The 16,387-nt window shown below is 47.6% G+C and overlaps 1 protein-coding gene across 1 annotated transcript in view; it reads left to right on the forward strand.

Annotated features, from left to right (window-relative positions):
• The window catches only part of RGS8 (regulator of G-protein signaling 8), a 16,687-nt gene extending 1,884 nt beyond the window's left edge, over positions 1-14,803 (forward strand). Inside the window, exons 2-6 of the mRNA XM_009892833.1 lie at positions 173-705; positions 2,628-2,729; positions 3,660-3,724; positions 12,152-12,318; positions 14,487-14,803. Coding sequence (XP_009891135.1) covers positions 680-705; positions 2,628-2,729; positions 3,660-3,724; positions 12,152-12,318; positions 14,487-14,669 — 543 coding nt within the window. The 5' untranslated portion in view covers positions 173-679 and the 3' untranslated portion in view covers positions 14,670-14,803. The remainder of the gene's footprint in view (positions 1-172; positions 706-2,627; positions 2,730-3,659; positions 3,725-12,151; positions 12,319-14,486) is intronic.
• Positions 14,804-16,387: the final 1,584 nt, after the last annotated feature.

A 16,387-nucleotide genomic window follows, 5' to 3' on the forward strand; every position in this document is an offset into this window, starting at 1 on the left:
TTTCCCTCCCCTTTGCAGACTGTGCATCTCCTTGGTGGCTCCCTGCAGGCTCCCACCATCCTGAAGAGGAGATGCTTTCTTTAAGTTATTTTTGTGTGAGTGCTTGAGCCTGTGATGGTGAAAGGACCAGCATCTGCAGACGCATGAAGTCCTCCTGTTATTTTATTTGCAGTGCCAGCTTTTCCATGATGCCTGGCCAGTAACATCAGCCATGACCTGGAGGGACAGGGACAAGAGGTAGTTTGGTCTTAGCGAGGTCAGCCTGGAGCTCTGCCTGTTGTGGAGAGACCTTCAGAGGTGTTGAATGATGAATGCGATAATGCCAACTCCTGCCGCTCCGTGGTGAGCTGTGACGCCAAACTCAAGTCACTTTAGACCTGAAGCTGGACTTAACCCGCGGTCCTGGTCTTAGAAGGAAATGCTGTCTCTTCTCTTTGATCATCCCTCAACTCTGAACGTCTTCCATTGAAAAATCAACCTTCCGCGCTAGGAGGCGCAGATCAAATGGGTTGAGAACAACTGGCCCTCCTTTTTTTTTGCAGAGGATTCTTTGATATATTTTTAAGTGCCAGGACATGAAACAGTAAATCCCTCCTTTCCGCACTCCTGCCTCCTGCCAACCGCCCCGACGGCTGTCCAAGCCAGCCAGTTAAACGGTTAACTATAACTGGATGCCTGAATGGCTGCCTTACTGATCCCACGGAGGTAACTGAAAAGACATGATGCATCCCTCACCCCTGCCCATCCTGTCGCTGTCTACCTTGTCCAGTGAGCCTTTTGGCTCGCTGCAGTGTCCCCTCTTCCCTCCTGCCCTTCCCTTGCCTCTCCACCTCCCGCGGACCCAGTTTCTTTCCCTCTCTTTCTCCTGTGTCCTGTCTTGGAAGTCCTCACCTAGAGATCGGTGTTCCATCAGAGACAAGCTCCTTGCTCATGGCGCAGCATCTCTGTCCTCCACACACTCTGATTCCCTGCTGCAGTCCCTTGATCTCAGGCATCAGAGAGAAATCTGAGCAGCATTGCGGTAATGCGTGTCACACCTCTTGCTGAGAAACTCGTGAGCTTGCTAGAACAGACAGTGCAGGGAAGATAAAGGTTGGGGGCAGGAGGTATCGGGAAAGGCACCAGAAAGATCCTGTAGCAGACTCGGTGTCCGTCTGAGCGTAGCAGGTCCAGCATGCTCAGCTAGGAACGTGACGCTTTACAAATGGTATTTTTGCATTGAGTTTTTAGGTTTATCTAGCATAGCGTCCCGAGACCACCGGTCATGGGTCCGTAGTTTGAGGCTGTGCAACAATTTCTGCGACCAAAGATCTCCAGGTTTTTGTGCTTCTTAAACGCTACGAGCTGCCTGTGCTGCGCCAGGGAGACACTCATTGCATTTAATTAACATTTAATTTGCTTTAAGATTACATTAAAATGTGCAATAATAGAAACTCTCCGAAGGGCGGGAGGAGAGGGAAACAGGCATGCTACAGATTGGCTCAGTTGCTGGTGCTGAAGTGTTCTGCAAGAATTACATATGGAAGGGAAAAATAACCTGCTTCCCTCTGCAGTCACAGAAAGTATTTGGCATCTGTCTGGTGGGAAGGCTTGGAGAAGGGCTTTCTCCAGTTTGGAAGTGGGTCCAGCAGCTGACAAGCGGAGACGGGGTTGCTAAATTGTCCTGCCATGGTCTGGAGGAGAGAATGGCCTTGTTTGATGTCCGGGGAATCGAGTAGAAGAAGTGCCCTTGGGGTGGAGAGGCAAAACACAGGCTGTGCCCTTCCAGAGACCACACAAAACCATTAACCGGCACCTATATGTATTTGAGGGGAGACGGTGCTGGTCCCATATAATGCATGTGTGTATTCTGTCTCCCTCTCCCTTTGTGTTCCTCCCCGTCCCAGGCTTATGTAATGAAGGATGCTGCGGACGCGCCGGCTGTCCCGAGGAAGGGGCTGGCAAGGATGTGAGGGGCCAGTGGAGGAGCGAATGCTCTGGGGCTGGTTTGAAATTTGGAGGAAGGAAAAAAAAAAAAAAAAGCAATAAAGCCATTTTCTGCCTGGATAAACCTGTCGGGAAAGAGGCGGTTTTAGACTGCTTATGTAACCCCGAGTCTAAAGAAGCTGCTTGGGATCCCAGCCGGGGTCTTATGGCTCTGCAGCACAGGCTCACCTTGCAGGTGCCTTCCTCCCGCTCTTCTTCCTCCAGCCCCCTCAAGCCCTGCTATTTGTGGTGTTTCTGGTGCTGCTGGACTGTGGTGACTGATTTCTGGTATTGCTGCCCTTTGCTCTCTTCCCACACCTGACCAGAGCAGGTCTTTCCAAGAAACCATCCCAAAGTGCAGCCTATAAAAGCCTTTTTGCTAGCCCAAGCAGCTGAATGACTGCTGTGGGTGACCCTTCAGCTGCTCTGGTGCTTTGTCCGTCCTTAGCATCTACTCGGCATCTTAGTGGAGATGTTTCAGGGTCCCTCCCACAGATGAGGGAACCAAGGACACAGGTTTGATGAGGCACAGAGCCACTGAGGTTTTTTGGTTTTGGTTGTTTTTTTTTTTTTTTTTTCCCCCCCACTCTGGCTAAACTTATAATCATCATCTTTTTTGGTTTTCCCCTGCTCACACCCCTGCTCCCCCACATCGACCACAGGAACAGAGGGATGAGGACTCGCCTGGGCTGCCTGTCTCACAAATCAGACTCATATAATGATTTCACAGCTATTCTTCCGGACAAGCCCAACCGGGCTTTGAAGTGAGTATAGCTGCAGCATCCCACCCCAACCCCATTTCTGTCCTTCTCCTCCCTGCCCACCGCCCCCTCTAGTATTATCTTCCTTTTATTGTACTTTGTATAAGCTTTGAGTAGTTCTTTGAGCCACAAGGAAGGAGGAAAACAAAACAGTGCTGATACAGCAGGAACAGCCTCAGAAAATACCCGGATCATTGACATGAGTTCTCCTGTGAGACGGGACATGCACACGGTCCCTGCTGCTGTATGTGGGACGTGTCTGCACATACATGAGGATGTAATTTACCTCTCTGTCATCACAAATCAAAGTCTGAGCAGTTGACTCAGTGTAAGAGGTGACTGGCGATTTCAGGTCACAGTCCTCCTTAGCTAAGCCTTGTTATTAAACACTACTCAAAAGTCCTATATTAGTTTGCATAACACTTCAGGTAGATGCTTCAGACAGTCCAGAGTCCTGATTTGAGACGCGTGGGATAGGATTCATCTGATCACAAGTCACTGCTTACATCTAGTCTAACCTTCCCCTGAAAGTCAGGAGAGAGAAATAAACACTTCTGCAGGGGTGGCTTTCATTTCACTTAACTTTTGGTATTTACAATGTAAATGTCTGCATTTGAACTTGTTCTCTGAGACTCTGCTTAGAGTCAATGAGGGAAAATTTGTCCCTTTTTGGGTGTGAATCATCTGGCCTATTTTACCTGCCTACCCGGGGGATGCGAGGTGAAGGGAGTCATGTCCCTGAAAGTCCCTTTGTATCTCCTCACTGACTCTAAAGGGAGCGCAGGGTGACTTGCTCACCTGGAGACCTCTACATTGTAGACCTCCAAAGTTAGGTGAGAAGAATCCAGCCTTCCTCGGTGTCCTTGTCAAGCAGCCCCGGAGGGGATCAGCATCCATGGGTCATCCGTAACTTCCCTCTTCCTTCCTTTACAGGAGACTGTCAACAGAAGAAGCAACAAGATGGGCAGACTCTTTTGATGTCCTTTTGTCCCATAAATGTGAGTAGAGATCAAATTCAACCTTTTTTTTTTTTTTTTCTCTCGTACCGTTAATACTGGTTGTAGTTAGTGCAAACAAAGTATGGATCATGCTGCATCACATAACACAGGAACGGTCCCTCTGGTAGCTGCTTACTAGGCGCTAGGCAATGGTCACAGTAATTTTTGGGCAGGGCTTGTCCTCTGGTTAAAAGGTGAGGGAGTGAGTTTCTGTGGGTCCCCTTCTGGCTTTGCTCTTGACTTGGTGACCACAATGGATAAAGTCATCAGTCCATGGTCTAGCCTTCTCCAGCTCCTGGGGATGCGCTGGAGGAGGGATCCCGAGGCTGTAGCTGTGTATGCCATCCTTCGGCAAGTGCCCCCGGGTCCAGGCTTTCCACACAAGCCAATGGCAGGGTCTCAGCTTGCGAAAGCCCCCTGAGGTCTTGGACACCCGGCTTGTAAAACCCGTCCCCCCCCACTCTCGTTGCGGAGCCACTGTGCAACTACGCCGCGTTGACGCGCAGCCTTTGCCGGGAGCGCTACGACGCAACACTGCGTAGGGTTCCGTAACCTTGAACAACTTGCTCTGTAGCAGAGAAATCATGCACGGTAGCCCTTAGCAGGACCTTATTTACAGTCACCAATGCAAACCTGAAAATTTCACATCTGGAAATCTTATGCAAACATATAATCAGCGCACCTTGCCCCATTCAATAGATCAATTGTATCAGTTCTGTTCAGAAAATATTATTCTGCCTCACCGATGTTTTCATGCTGAGAAATTATAAACAAGACAGCGAAGTTCACAGTATACGTTCATTATTGTGTTTCTACTGGAGAATAAAACAAGAGCGAGTCAAAGTTGGGGAGAAGTCAATGTGGGCGGTGAACTATTTTATTGCAATAAGGAACTGTGGTTTTCTTAGAGATACATCTTTTTTCCACATTTATGTTTTAAAATGTAAGTGTAGAATTATATTATTATTTTAAATAAAGTGTAGCTTTGCTGATTTCTACTGAGATGACAACAGTTTTGGCAGGGAATTAAGTGACAACTTTAAACAGGCTGGCTGTCCAAGGCAGAAAAAGCAATATATAATTTTAGCAGCAGTATCTTGTTGAGATCATTGCTCTTGCAGCCAGTAGAAAAAAAAAATAAAAATGGTGTAGCTGGGTATGGATAAAAGGGAACGTTTCTTTTGTCAAAATTCAAAACAAGAAGCGAAAAATGCACCGAAGAGACTATAGGGTGCCTGGGGGATGGGTGAGGACAGGATATTCACATCAGTGTTATGATTCTGTGCTTGAGCCCCTCTTCCTCCTTCACCAGTGCAAAAGTTGAAATTTTCCTTATTAGATACAGACTGCAGCAAAAGTGCTTTGGTTACAAAAGCCAGTGAATTTACACCCTATGTACTGACATTATACAGATTGTTCCCTCTTCATTTGACTGCTGCGAATGCTAAATCAAACCTTAGTTCAATTATTTTGTCCAACAGCCTCCACAAGAGTGTCTGGTTTTATTAATAAATTAGCCTTATAGAGCGATAAATGAATTATCAGAACTTTTCCTGTCTCTAGAACGGAAAGTAATTCTGATAACTCTCTGGCACTTAATGAAAAATATTCAGTTCCTAATAGCAACAGAAGGTGATCTTTAAAATTTAAATTAATCTTTTTTTATCAGCAGTCATGGTGACATAGCCTGACAAAAAAAAATAATCCGTTGTTTAATAAACTGCTTTCTAAAGGAATATATTACAACTGAAGTTTCTGGAATTGTTAGCCTGGCAGTCAAAGGTTATAACGATGCAAATACAAAAAGCTCTGTTGAAAGAGAAGTGTTATTTCGGTTACACTCATTTAAAGGAGACAAGAGCGAATATCCATAAAAGGAATTGTCTTGCAAAATCATGGTGGTTTTGCTTATGTATACTTGTATCCAGAACACAGAAGAATTGCCGGAGATCTGCTATGAAAACAGAACAAGAGAGAGTTGCATTTTTGCTGTTAGAAACCTGTGCTGATGTAAGACAAGGCAGTCTTGTGCTTTACCCGACCAAAATTTCAGGGTAAGAAAAGCAGCGCCTGGCCGGCCTGCGTCTGTCTGTAGTAAAGCTGCCAGCTGATGTTCTATTTCTAGCACCAAGAGAAGGACAGAACCCTCTCAGCCTAATTTATCCGTGAGTGCCCAGGTGAACAATATTAGCCAGGGAAAATTTGAATTCATGCCTGGGGGCATGGGCTAAGCACCGGCTGGGCTCAGGGAGAACTTCCCCCAGGGCTTACAAGCATCAGCAGGTAGACTGCTTCTGCTTGATATATCTGTCATAAACTCCTTCTTCGCTAGATGGACAGTTCATCTATTTAGGAAGGGAGGTTGTGATGCTGGTTTCAAGGGGTTGAGCGGCGCTCTCCGCTGCGGTCTGATGTTATGGTGGTTTTGGGTCCCTTCCAGCCAACCCGTTCTCTGGAGGAGGGAAAATACCCTCAGAGTGCTCAAGCAGGACTCAGGAGCTGGATCTAGCAGCTGAAAACGGGGCAGTCTTTGTGGGTAATGTTGCAAGGGGTTGGACAGATGCAAAAAAGAGCTCCAAGGAGCAAGGAAATGGATCAGAGCTCCCTAAAAGCCTCTCAAGTGCCAAGGTGAGCAGGCTGCCTTATACACGGAGGAGGATTGCGGGGCTGCAGCACTCTTTACAGGAAAGACAAACAAGTTGTACTCTTCCGCTTCTTTTTCATGAGTCTCCAAATGGAAGTGACATGAACAGCTAGCATGCATTGTACAGACTCTGTGCAGAGTGTCATTATGCTCATTTTTGTCAAATATCCCTTGAAGGGTGATGGCCCTGTGGAGTCCCTCTTTCTCTCTCCCCCCATTATTTCAATAAACAATCTCTGTAGGTAGTGTTTGATCCCCACATGCTACTTCTGGCAGCATCTTGAGCAGAGTATTGAAAACCCCTGGGTTTTGAAGCAGCTGCACACCTCCAGAGATTCCCAGGCTGGGCAATGCCCCCACATATAGAGGGGTCTGATTTGGATTAATTCCTCAGTCATTTAAAGAATAGTTTGTGTTGACATTAGCAAGAGATTGTGAGTCGGAAAGGCAGAAAGGCGCTCTCTGTCACACCCCCACCTTCCTTTTGCGCTGGCGTTGGGACTTCAGCATCCCTCAGCCTACCCCACTTAGAGCAACCAGTGCTGAATGGTAGGATGCAGCTCAGCTCCGTTTCATTGACAGCCCCACACGAACAGGTCAATGCAAAGATATCCCGCTTGTTTTCGCTAATGGGTGAAGCAAATCAACTTGAAACCATAGGGTCAGCCAGCTGATCCCCTTTTTACAGAAGGAGCCTTGGCTGAGCTTGCTGCAAGAGGTGCCAGCGCAGAGTTGCAGTGTCCCCTTGGGTCAGCGCTTCTGAGCGTGGCAAACAACAGGAGAGGGGAGTTTGATCCCGCTTTGCAGCAGGGGATTGAGAGAGCAAGAGACAGATCATATGCAGCATGCTTCCTCGGATGCCCAGGGAGCAAAACCAGTGGTTTTAACAAGCTAGATTCTGGCATCTTTTCCCATTTTGTGCCAGTGTGGATTAGCGATGGCTCCCAGGGAAGTGGTGCTCTGTGTAGTCCGCAGAGTGTGTGTGCATGCATGTGAGTAACAGAGGAGTAATCCCCCCTCTGTACCCATGCCCAGGAGGTACAGACTGGTCAGCCAGATGGAGATTTCTTTTGACAGGCTGTGGAGGGAAATACAAGCAATGGCATGTCTCATTCTGCATCCCTCGCGGGGCTGGCCACAAGGCTTGTCATTTGTCCAGAATCCAGCAGGACAGTCTGTACTCAACCCTTAGTCACTTTTCCACGAAGCATCCGATGCAGAAAACCTTTGAGCTGAATTTCCATTTTTATCTCAAGGGTGATTTTTTTTTTATTATTATTATTTTTCCCCTCCACCAATTTTTTGGTGATCTCTTTGCTCTTCTGCCTAAACTTTATTGTCCTCCTCCTCCTTTTGTTGTCTACACATTGCTCCTCTTCCTACACAGCACAGGAATATCCCAACCTACTCCTGCTTCTTTCTAGGCAAGAACAGCGTTAGAATTAGCATTGTGCTGGTGACAGGCAGCTAACATCCGCCAAAGCAATGCCAAGCAGCACTGAGAGCATGTACATATGCTATACAGAGCATTGTGGCCTCATCTCTTCAGCCCCGGACCCAACACGCTCCACAGAGCTAATCCATTCATCTACCAGCCATAAGGACTCTACCCTTTATTTCCTACGTGAAGTGCTGATTGTCCCAATGGCGTGAAATGCATGCATTAAATATACGATTTTTGTTCGCTTTCTGCCTCTGACAGTGGCTAATGCTTGGTTATTAAGCTGTCTGCCTGAATGATTTAAGTCACTAATCTCGGCTCTTCCTCGTGTTGCTGGAGCTTGCTGCAGTTAAGACCTGTGTTGTGTTTTGTGCTATCCAGTTCAGTCCCTTCCTCCGCAGCCCTTCTTGCTGGAAAGGATCCCCTCTCCATGGCCTGAAGGACAACACTTGAATGGAATGTCAGGAGCGTCCGAGTCCCGATCCTCACATAGTTATAGATCTGCCTAGCAGTCCCCGTCTGTAAAACCCAAATCCTTGTCATTGTCTAATTTGCAGGTGACCTGCAGGGTTATATCTGTACGGTGCACAGCAAGATCTTGGGATGGGGTTGTCTATAAAGACTTGCACAATCCTTTCTGACAACCCTCTTGCATGTTCCCTTGGTCTATTCAAATGGAGTGCAGGTCCTTCTGAAGCTGATATTTACACTGCAAAAATAAAAAGCAAACATCTTCTGCTCCTCTTTCAGACTCTTGATGCTCAGTAGAAGAGCTTCATTTCTTTGCCTTCATCCTACCTGCTCTATCAGTACTGATTTACTCCTTTGACTTCAAGCAAGGCTGTCTTGAGGGGCGGGCATCGATACCAGCACATCTCTGTCTTCTTGAATGGCCATGCCTTTAGGCTACAGATTTTAAGGATACCTTGCGCTGCTGCATCTGAAAACTTCTCATCCTACTTTTCTTTTCTGTGCTTTTTCTGTAAAGCATCCCTTTGGAATCGCTCTTCTCAGGTGCTCCGACTGTCTTCCAGGATATTTCAGGAGGCTGACTCAGTAGGTGAAGCTCTCCTGCTCATATCACACTGCAATCCGGTGCTGGTTGCCCCAGCAAAAAAACCTGTCCACTTGGGTGGGATGAGCTTTGAAATGCTGATCCTCCACGAGGGATCCTTACTTGATAGCCATCATATGCAGGAGGAGATTAAGGTCAACATGAGGGCAAATTCCAGCTCTGGTGGTGGCACCCCCCTTACCTGGTTGCCCTCCTGCCCTTTTGATCAGATTTGTCATTGTTCCATGATAAACTTGTGCGCAGCTATTTACTACTGTGCAGTCATCTGGGCTCCCATCTCCAAACTCCGGCTGCCAAGCACAGCTGTACATGCTGGCAGGCAGTCAAAGGCTAAATATGAAGTCCGCGGAGAGCCAGGCAGCCCTCGAGTCAAGGATGACCTCTCCTGTGTCCAAGGCCTCCTCTGCAAGGTCCTCTCAGGTCCAGCCTCATCATTTCCAGCTCCTCAAAGGCTGTGAGGAGGGCACGACAGGAATATATAAAGTGGAGAACAGCCAGACACTATTATTTATCTATCCGCTCTCTAAACTTACTTCAAGATAAAAAGGAGCTGATTGACGTGAGAGCAGGAGGCAGAGCATTATGGAAACCTCCTGGTCCCAGGAGGGACCTGCTGCGGCTGCTCTCTGGGGCAGGCCAAGCAAACGCCTTTCTCACCTCGTCAATCATGACATCCCCTTCTTTTAGCAGATAATATTTTGCAGTTAGCGTATTTTTTAGATACTACATTTGCCACGCAAAGCTGCTATTTCTGTTAAGCGTTCCTCTGCCGCTGCTGGGGCTCTGGGGCTGTTGTAGAGGAAAGGGAGGAAAAAAAAAAGACCAGGACAAAGAAGAAGGGGAACAAGACCTCTGCAAGGACCAACAGCAGAGGTTGTATAGTCATAGCAGTGTGCTTGGGTGCTGGGATGTTTAACGTCCAATGTCCTAGGAGCTGATGATATATAAAATGATACACATCTTGGGGAACCGCTGCTTTCTCCCTTTTGTTCTTTCTTCTTTCTGAAACCTGTCAGCCTGCTGCTATGTCCCCTCCTTCTCCTCCTGCAAAGACTCTCTGCTCTATTCTCAAGTCTTCTACTTGCTCCCACACAGACACTGTGAATTTTAGAGGCATTAAGGGCTTTGAAAAAAATTTTCATCTCCTAGATTTCAGGAAGGGGACCAGCCCTAAAACATTTCTCTCATTCACCCTATTTATCTACCCACGGAGAGGCTCAAAGCAGCCATGGGCAGCATGATCCTGACAGGTACCCTGCTCCTGGAGATGCCTTTGGCACCCTCAGCTCTGCAGGCTTCTCCAGGGCTAATGTTCACACTACTGCCCCAGGCTTGTGCCCACAATTTGTACTGTTAATTGCTCCTGCAGTGCTCCTGGACAAAAGTCCCGGTTTTGGCCACAGTAGCAGTCTGAAACCCTGCTCTTCTCCTACAGGTACATTAATTAAGAAGTGACAGGACAAGTTGGTGCGATACAGCTATTTCTCTCCCTCCTGGGGCTGACAGAAGAAGCAAGCGTAGCTGAGACGGGACATACCCGTTTTAGTTGCCGATTGCTGTGCTCTTCGCGATGCCGAGTGCTGACGGAGCAGTTAGCAGTGCCGAGCCCATTAACGAAGGAGCTTTGAGAAACAAGAGTGGAGAGGTTTAGCCTGTAGTGTGGTCCTGTCTGGCCTAATATCTTTTCTGCCTTTCCCTTTGAGAATCTGGGCAGTCAGACATCTCCACTGACTTATGCACAGCCAGAAATAGGATTGTTAGTTGCTGTTCAATACCTCAGGCAATTTCTTAGGGCTTGAGGCTCAGGACCTAGAACTGAAAAAATATCTCCGTGTCCTAAGTTATTACCGGAAACAAGAGAAGCAGGAATAAGATTAGGACACACAAGGGAGAAGAAGGGCAGTGTTACGTTGCTGCTTCTCTTTACATACCTGGTGCAGGCAAGAAAACAAGGACAAAGCTGTAAGGGAGTTTGTGAGGGACCCTGTGACATACACGGCCAGCCCTTGTCCCTGGTGGGCCTGGGCTTGCCATGGACACGTGAAAATGACCCACATCAAGCAGCAGGCATCACCCCTTGGGCTCTATCCCAGCTCCCAAAGGCACCACCGAGGTCTTCTGAAGCAGAAAGGGGGCAGGTGGAGCCCCCAGCCCCAAGCATTGCAGGAATCCAGGTCCTATAAACCCTCATCAGTCTCTGTCTGTCCGTGCCAGGGACACATGCACTTGCTCCTCTCATCCTTTCAGGGACACTGACCTTGCTGAATGCATTCCCGATTCCATCAATATTTTTAGAGGTTTGCTTGGAAGTAGCCAGTGCTGACTCAGGAGGTTTCCAGTCACGAACTACAAATACTCAGACCCTCTAGAAAAAGTCCAGGAAAAGTTAGAAACATGTTACTGGAAAAAAAAAATTAGGAGCCAAATTTATTCCCAGGCTAAAGGAAAGAGAAAGGGCATGTGTGAACCCTTCAGCTACTTCAACTCTGCTGGTGCCATTCAGGGAAAGGAAATAAAAAACAATGGCTGTGTCCATAAATACACCCAGGCAGGGGTTTAAGAGGACACGGATTGCCTAATAAATCTTTCCGCATTTCTAATCTGCCCCGGCTGACTCAGATTACATTACTGAAATGTCACAATTGCTAAGCATTAACAAGTGATAAGAACACTTTTACCACTGACTAGACAAGTAGTAATTATGCTGCGCCCTTTCCCTCTCTCCTCTTTATTGTAGCTGTAACAGTTAGAATCTCCACGATCCTTCCTCTGTTTAAATAAGAACTAAAAATGTGTCACAGGCAATAAAGCAAAGTGACAGAAAACATAGGAGACAAGTCCACAGACACTATGTTTTATTAAAGGGGTTTTCTTAATGACGGATAGGACATTGCAAAGTGCTGCATTAATGCACACAAGATGCTGTGGCAAAGAGACCGTATCATTGACGCTTGACGTCTTCAAGAGGAACTTTTCAAAGGTTAGGTGCCTCAATCCCAAAGAAAGCCTTTTGCCACGTTAGCCTAAACCACGACATCAGAGCAACGGCAAATGATGTTTGGCTTCGTGGCAGCTCACAAGACTCCAGCTGATGCAATGGTGTAAGTTATGGACACGTCCTGGGATAGTGGACTGTGCTATCACAGACCTTGTGAGAAAAAACAAAGGGCCTTCGGTAGGCAGGGGTAGATGCAGGGATGCTCATTAAATGGACTGCTCCCTGCCCTCTTTCTCCTCCCATTGTAACTCCCCGCATCCCCCTTGCAGATGGGCTGGCTGCTTTCCGTGCTTTCCTGAAGACAGAGTTCAGCGAGGAAAACCTGGAGTTCTGGCTCGCCTGCGAGGACTTCAAGAAGACCCGTTCGGCAGCCAAGCTGGCCTCCAAGGCTCAGCGGATCTTCGAGGAGTTCATCGACGTGCAGGCTCCTCGAGAGGTGGGTATGCCAGCACCCCGGGCAGGCAGAGCTTCCCTCTGGTGCAGAGAGCAGGTCCATCTCCCCCCAGCTGGGACCTGTGGGGTGCTGGGGGGTCGGGGAGCCCTCCCTTCCCTCCCGGAGGTGATGGTGAGGAGTGGGCAAGGAGGATGGGAATGCCATCCTGTCTGCTAGAGCTGCCTCTGCTCGTGGTGACTCATCCCCTGGTGAGGGCAACTACTTGGATGATACTAAATTAGTCATAGCCAGTGAGTTCACTGGCAACTGCAACCTACATTTCCTAACCTCTACGAGCTTCCTAGGAGTATTTCACCTTGCTCCTCTCTTGTACCATCAATCCCCGAGCAGGCTGTTGGGCTCATTTCTCGCAGGACATTTTGTATAGAAGCATCCCACGAATGACTAACTTGTTGACTCTCCGGGGAGGGGTGTTTATCTGCTGACTAACTCCCAACTCAATTAGACCTCCTAACTCAGAGCTGAACAAAAAGTGCAGTCACAACCCAAAGCCTGGAATTGTTAAGTCCTCTTTCAAGTAGTGACAGGCTGATGCGACTGTCAGATCCTGTGTCGTGATGTTGGGTTGTGTTATTGTATTCATAACGCAACCAGGTGGGTGCTTACTGCACCTTGCTCTCCCACGGCGGTCCTCCTGCTAGATTGCAGGGGTGCTTGTCACCATACAGGTGCCTGCGAGGGGATCCCCCTAAAAGGGCTCTCTTTACTCCATCTTTGAACTAGGAAGGCTATTGTGAGGCCACTGAGAAGCACCCAGATTTACACCAAGTGGTGGTGGGGGCATCTTGGGGCACGCTTCAATCCCTGTCGCCCTCAGCGAGAGTCTTCCTGCTGTTATTACCCAGAATGGTCAGGGTTGGAAGGGACCTCTGGAGGTCATCTAGTCCAGTCCCCCTGCCTGAGCAGGGTCGCCTACAGCAAGTTGCACAGGATGGCATCCAGGCGGGTTTTGGATGTGTCCAGAATGGGAGACTTCACAACCTCTCTGGGCAGCCTGTGCCAGTGCTCTGCCACCCTCAAAGTAAAGAAGTTCCTACTCATGTAGAGATGGAACTTCCTATGTTCAAGTTTGTGCCTGTTACCTCTTGTCCTGTCACTGGGCACCACTGAAAAAAGACTGTTCCCATCCCCCTGGCACCCTCCCTTTAAGTATTTAGAAGCATTGATAAGATCCCCCCTCAGTCTTCTTTTCTCTAGACTAAAAAGACCCAAGTCCCTCAGTCTTTCCTCATAAGAAAGATGCTCCGATCCCCTAATTATCTTAGTAGCCCTATTCATGAAGCTGGGTGAGATTTTCAAGGCTGAATCTGGATTGGAAACATGAGCACAGGTCGGATGGGGTCTTTCTTAAAATTTGGTCCTGTTGTCATAATTTTGGCATGCTTAGAATGTGAAATGGCCCTTAAGTGACACAGAGAGCTAATCTATATTGCTGTCATCTGAATTAAGGCAGACAGTTTTACTTTCTAGACTCCTTTAAGTTTGGAGACTGGGTTAATAACAACAAATAACATCTTTTCAGCCAGGTTTTAAACAATAACCCTAACAAACACTGACTGCTTTGCTGGGGAAAGAAAATGTGAAAACTCAGGTTGTTGGCTTTGCAAGCAAACAGCAGTCATAACATGAGAGTGGTTTACTTTTTCAAGTCCCTCTTCCAGATCTTGTAACACCAAACTGTTGTGGGAAAAATCAAACAATTTATTTTATAACAACAGGGTTTAAAAACACTTAATAAGAATGTACTAATAGTTTAAACCCAGCTCAAAGTTCATTCACCCTTATATTGGGCATGTAGTGATGAATAAAGGGACGAGAGAAATCTTGGTCGACAGGAGAGCGGTTACGCCGAGTCAGCATTTTTGGAAGATGTGCTACATAAGCCTATGCTTAAGAGCCTGAACAAAAGTAACTTGATTTCAGACGTGCTCAGAGCAGTATAAGTCTAGTTCAACTTTTCCAAACTCGGGGCAGGATTTATAACACTGGATCGCTAAACCCTGCAGAGTCTGGGGGGCTGTTTAGGCATGGGCGAGGGTGGGACCTTGGTTCTGCTGCTGCTTTTACAGCAACGGCTGAGATGAAATGTGCCATTTTAAGCAGGCAAACTGGTCACTCAGTACCAAACTCTCTTCTGCTACTTTTCCCAGGTGAACATAGACTTCCAGACACGGGAGCTGACAAGAAGAAACATGCAGGAGCCCTCCCTCACTTGCTTTGACCAAGCTCAGGGGAAGGTGCACAGCCTGATGGAGAAAGACTCTTACCCCAGGTTCCTGAGATCCAAAATTTACACAGACCTGCTGTCTCAAACCCAGAGGAGGCTCAGCTAGAGCAGTGATGGGGCCCTCAGAAACCACGTGCTTCCCACAACAGCCAAAACCCATGTCTAAATGTGAAACTTTCTTGGTGTTAAAAGCAGTGGGAATGAGAAAAGAGGGAGAAGGGGAAGAGGAGGCTTCCAGAGCATAATCCAGATGTGGTATCAGGACTCTTTGAGTTTCTGTGCTTTTTTTTTTGGTTAGTGGTAGCATCTTGCAGTTGTTGCCTCTCTCTAGCACAAATCCATAATCCTCTCTAGTCGTGGGGTCATCTGTTGGGAAGGCAGGTTTCCTTTAAAATTACTACATTGGTTTGTGTGTAAATAATGCCACTGCACCTTTCCATCCTTCCAGACGTCTCCCTGGCTCTCACCTCTGCCCTGTGCTTGGAGAGGCCCTAAGGGCAGTTCTGAAACTTGTGAAGCCAAGTCTAGTCCAAAGCATCGTCTCCCACACTGGCTGCTGGGGTCTGGACCCAGAGACGGTGAGGAGTGAGAGAGGGGAGGGAGAGAGAAGGCAAAGGCACATGATTCATGCCGCTTCCCAGAGTGGAAACCATCAGTGAACTCAGCTCACCTTTCCATTTTGGTCTCGCACCTTATGACACCAGCTGCTACCCTGTCACAGCCCCTCCACACCTCTGACGTGCTTATCTTCCAGGGATGGAGACTAAGTGTTATTTTCCGTATGACTGTCAAGGAGTTGAGTTTTTCTCGTGAGGAAGGTAATGCCAAAAGCTCTTGCTAGTCCTGGTCAGGCAAGTCTTCTAGTGTGAATGATTGTTTTTCACTAATATTATTTATTTGTACTGTAGTTCAGCCTCATGACCACAGTCGTCGTTCAGGCTTCATTGTGCTAGGCACTGTACCAAAACCTAACACAAAGAAGCTCCTGGCCGCCAGAGACATTAACAGGCTTGGTGGCTTCTCAGGAATGACCTGCCAGCTGTTGGGGAAGAGTAGGGAGAAGGAATGTCCCATCTGCCCCGTGCTGAGGTATAAGAAAAGCACAAGGCCTGTCTGCTATGGCAGATAGCATTTTTCATGTAGTACCTGACCAGCGCATGACAGGGAGAGGTAACATGAAAAACCACAATTATATTTTTGTTATTTACTGATTATTGACTGTTGTTACCTACCGATTGTCCACTGTGGGTTCAACGCCGTGTAAAGAACCGCTAAAGACACAGACCCAGCTGCACGGTGCTTGCTTAAAAACAGGAGCCAGGGAAGCATGCAGAGAGCATGGATGAACGTCCAGGTGTGTGAAGTGGTGTGTGAAGGGTACTTTGGCCCTATTCCCATAGCCTGGATAGCCAGCTGCAGGAGAAGGCTCTGTGCAGACATCAGTTGTGTCGCACCTCCTCTGTGCTGTGCAGTAATACTCACCATCTGAAGGCCCCATTTCTCTGGCATTGCTGTTCCAGCTCGTCGCCTGTCAGATTCTTGCAATATTTTCTAGTGGAGAAGCAGACAGCCTGTCTGTGGATTTGAGCTGACGGACCAGAGGTCTATTTTCTTAGTTTTATGAAGGCCTGGACAGTGACCCCATGGATCTTTTCTTTCTCTTGGTCACCCACAGATCAAGGCTGTAAACCTCCGCTCTAGTTGAGGGCCGTGGTTAGGTTTGATCCATAAGAAAGCTGGTGATAAAGGTTTAATGTAATGTGTAAAGACTGAATTCTAAAGCTAAGCATAACATGTTTGGAATGAGACACAAAAAGCCTGTTC

The sequence above is a fragment of the Charadrius vociferus genome, unplaced genomic scaffold, assembly GCF_000708025.1.
Source record: "Charadrius vociferus isolate BGI_N301 unplaced genomic scaffold, ASM70802v2 scaffold39, whole genome shotgun sequence".
Taxonomy (NCBI): Eukaryota; Metazoa; Chordata; class Aves; order Charadriiformes; family Charadriidae; genus Charadrius; species Charadrius vociferus.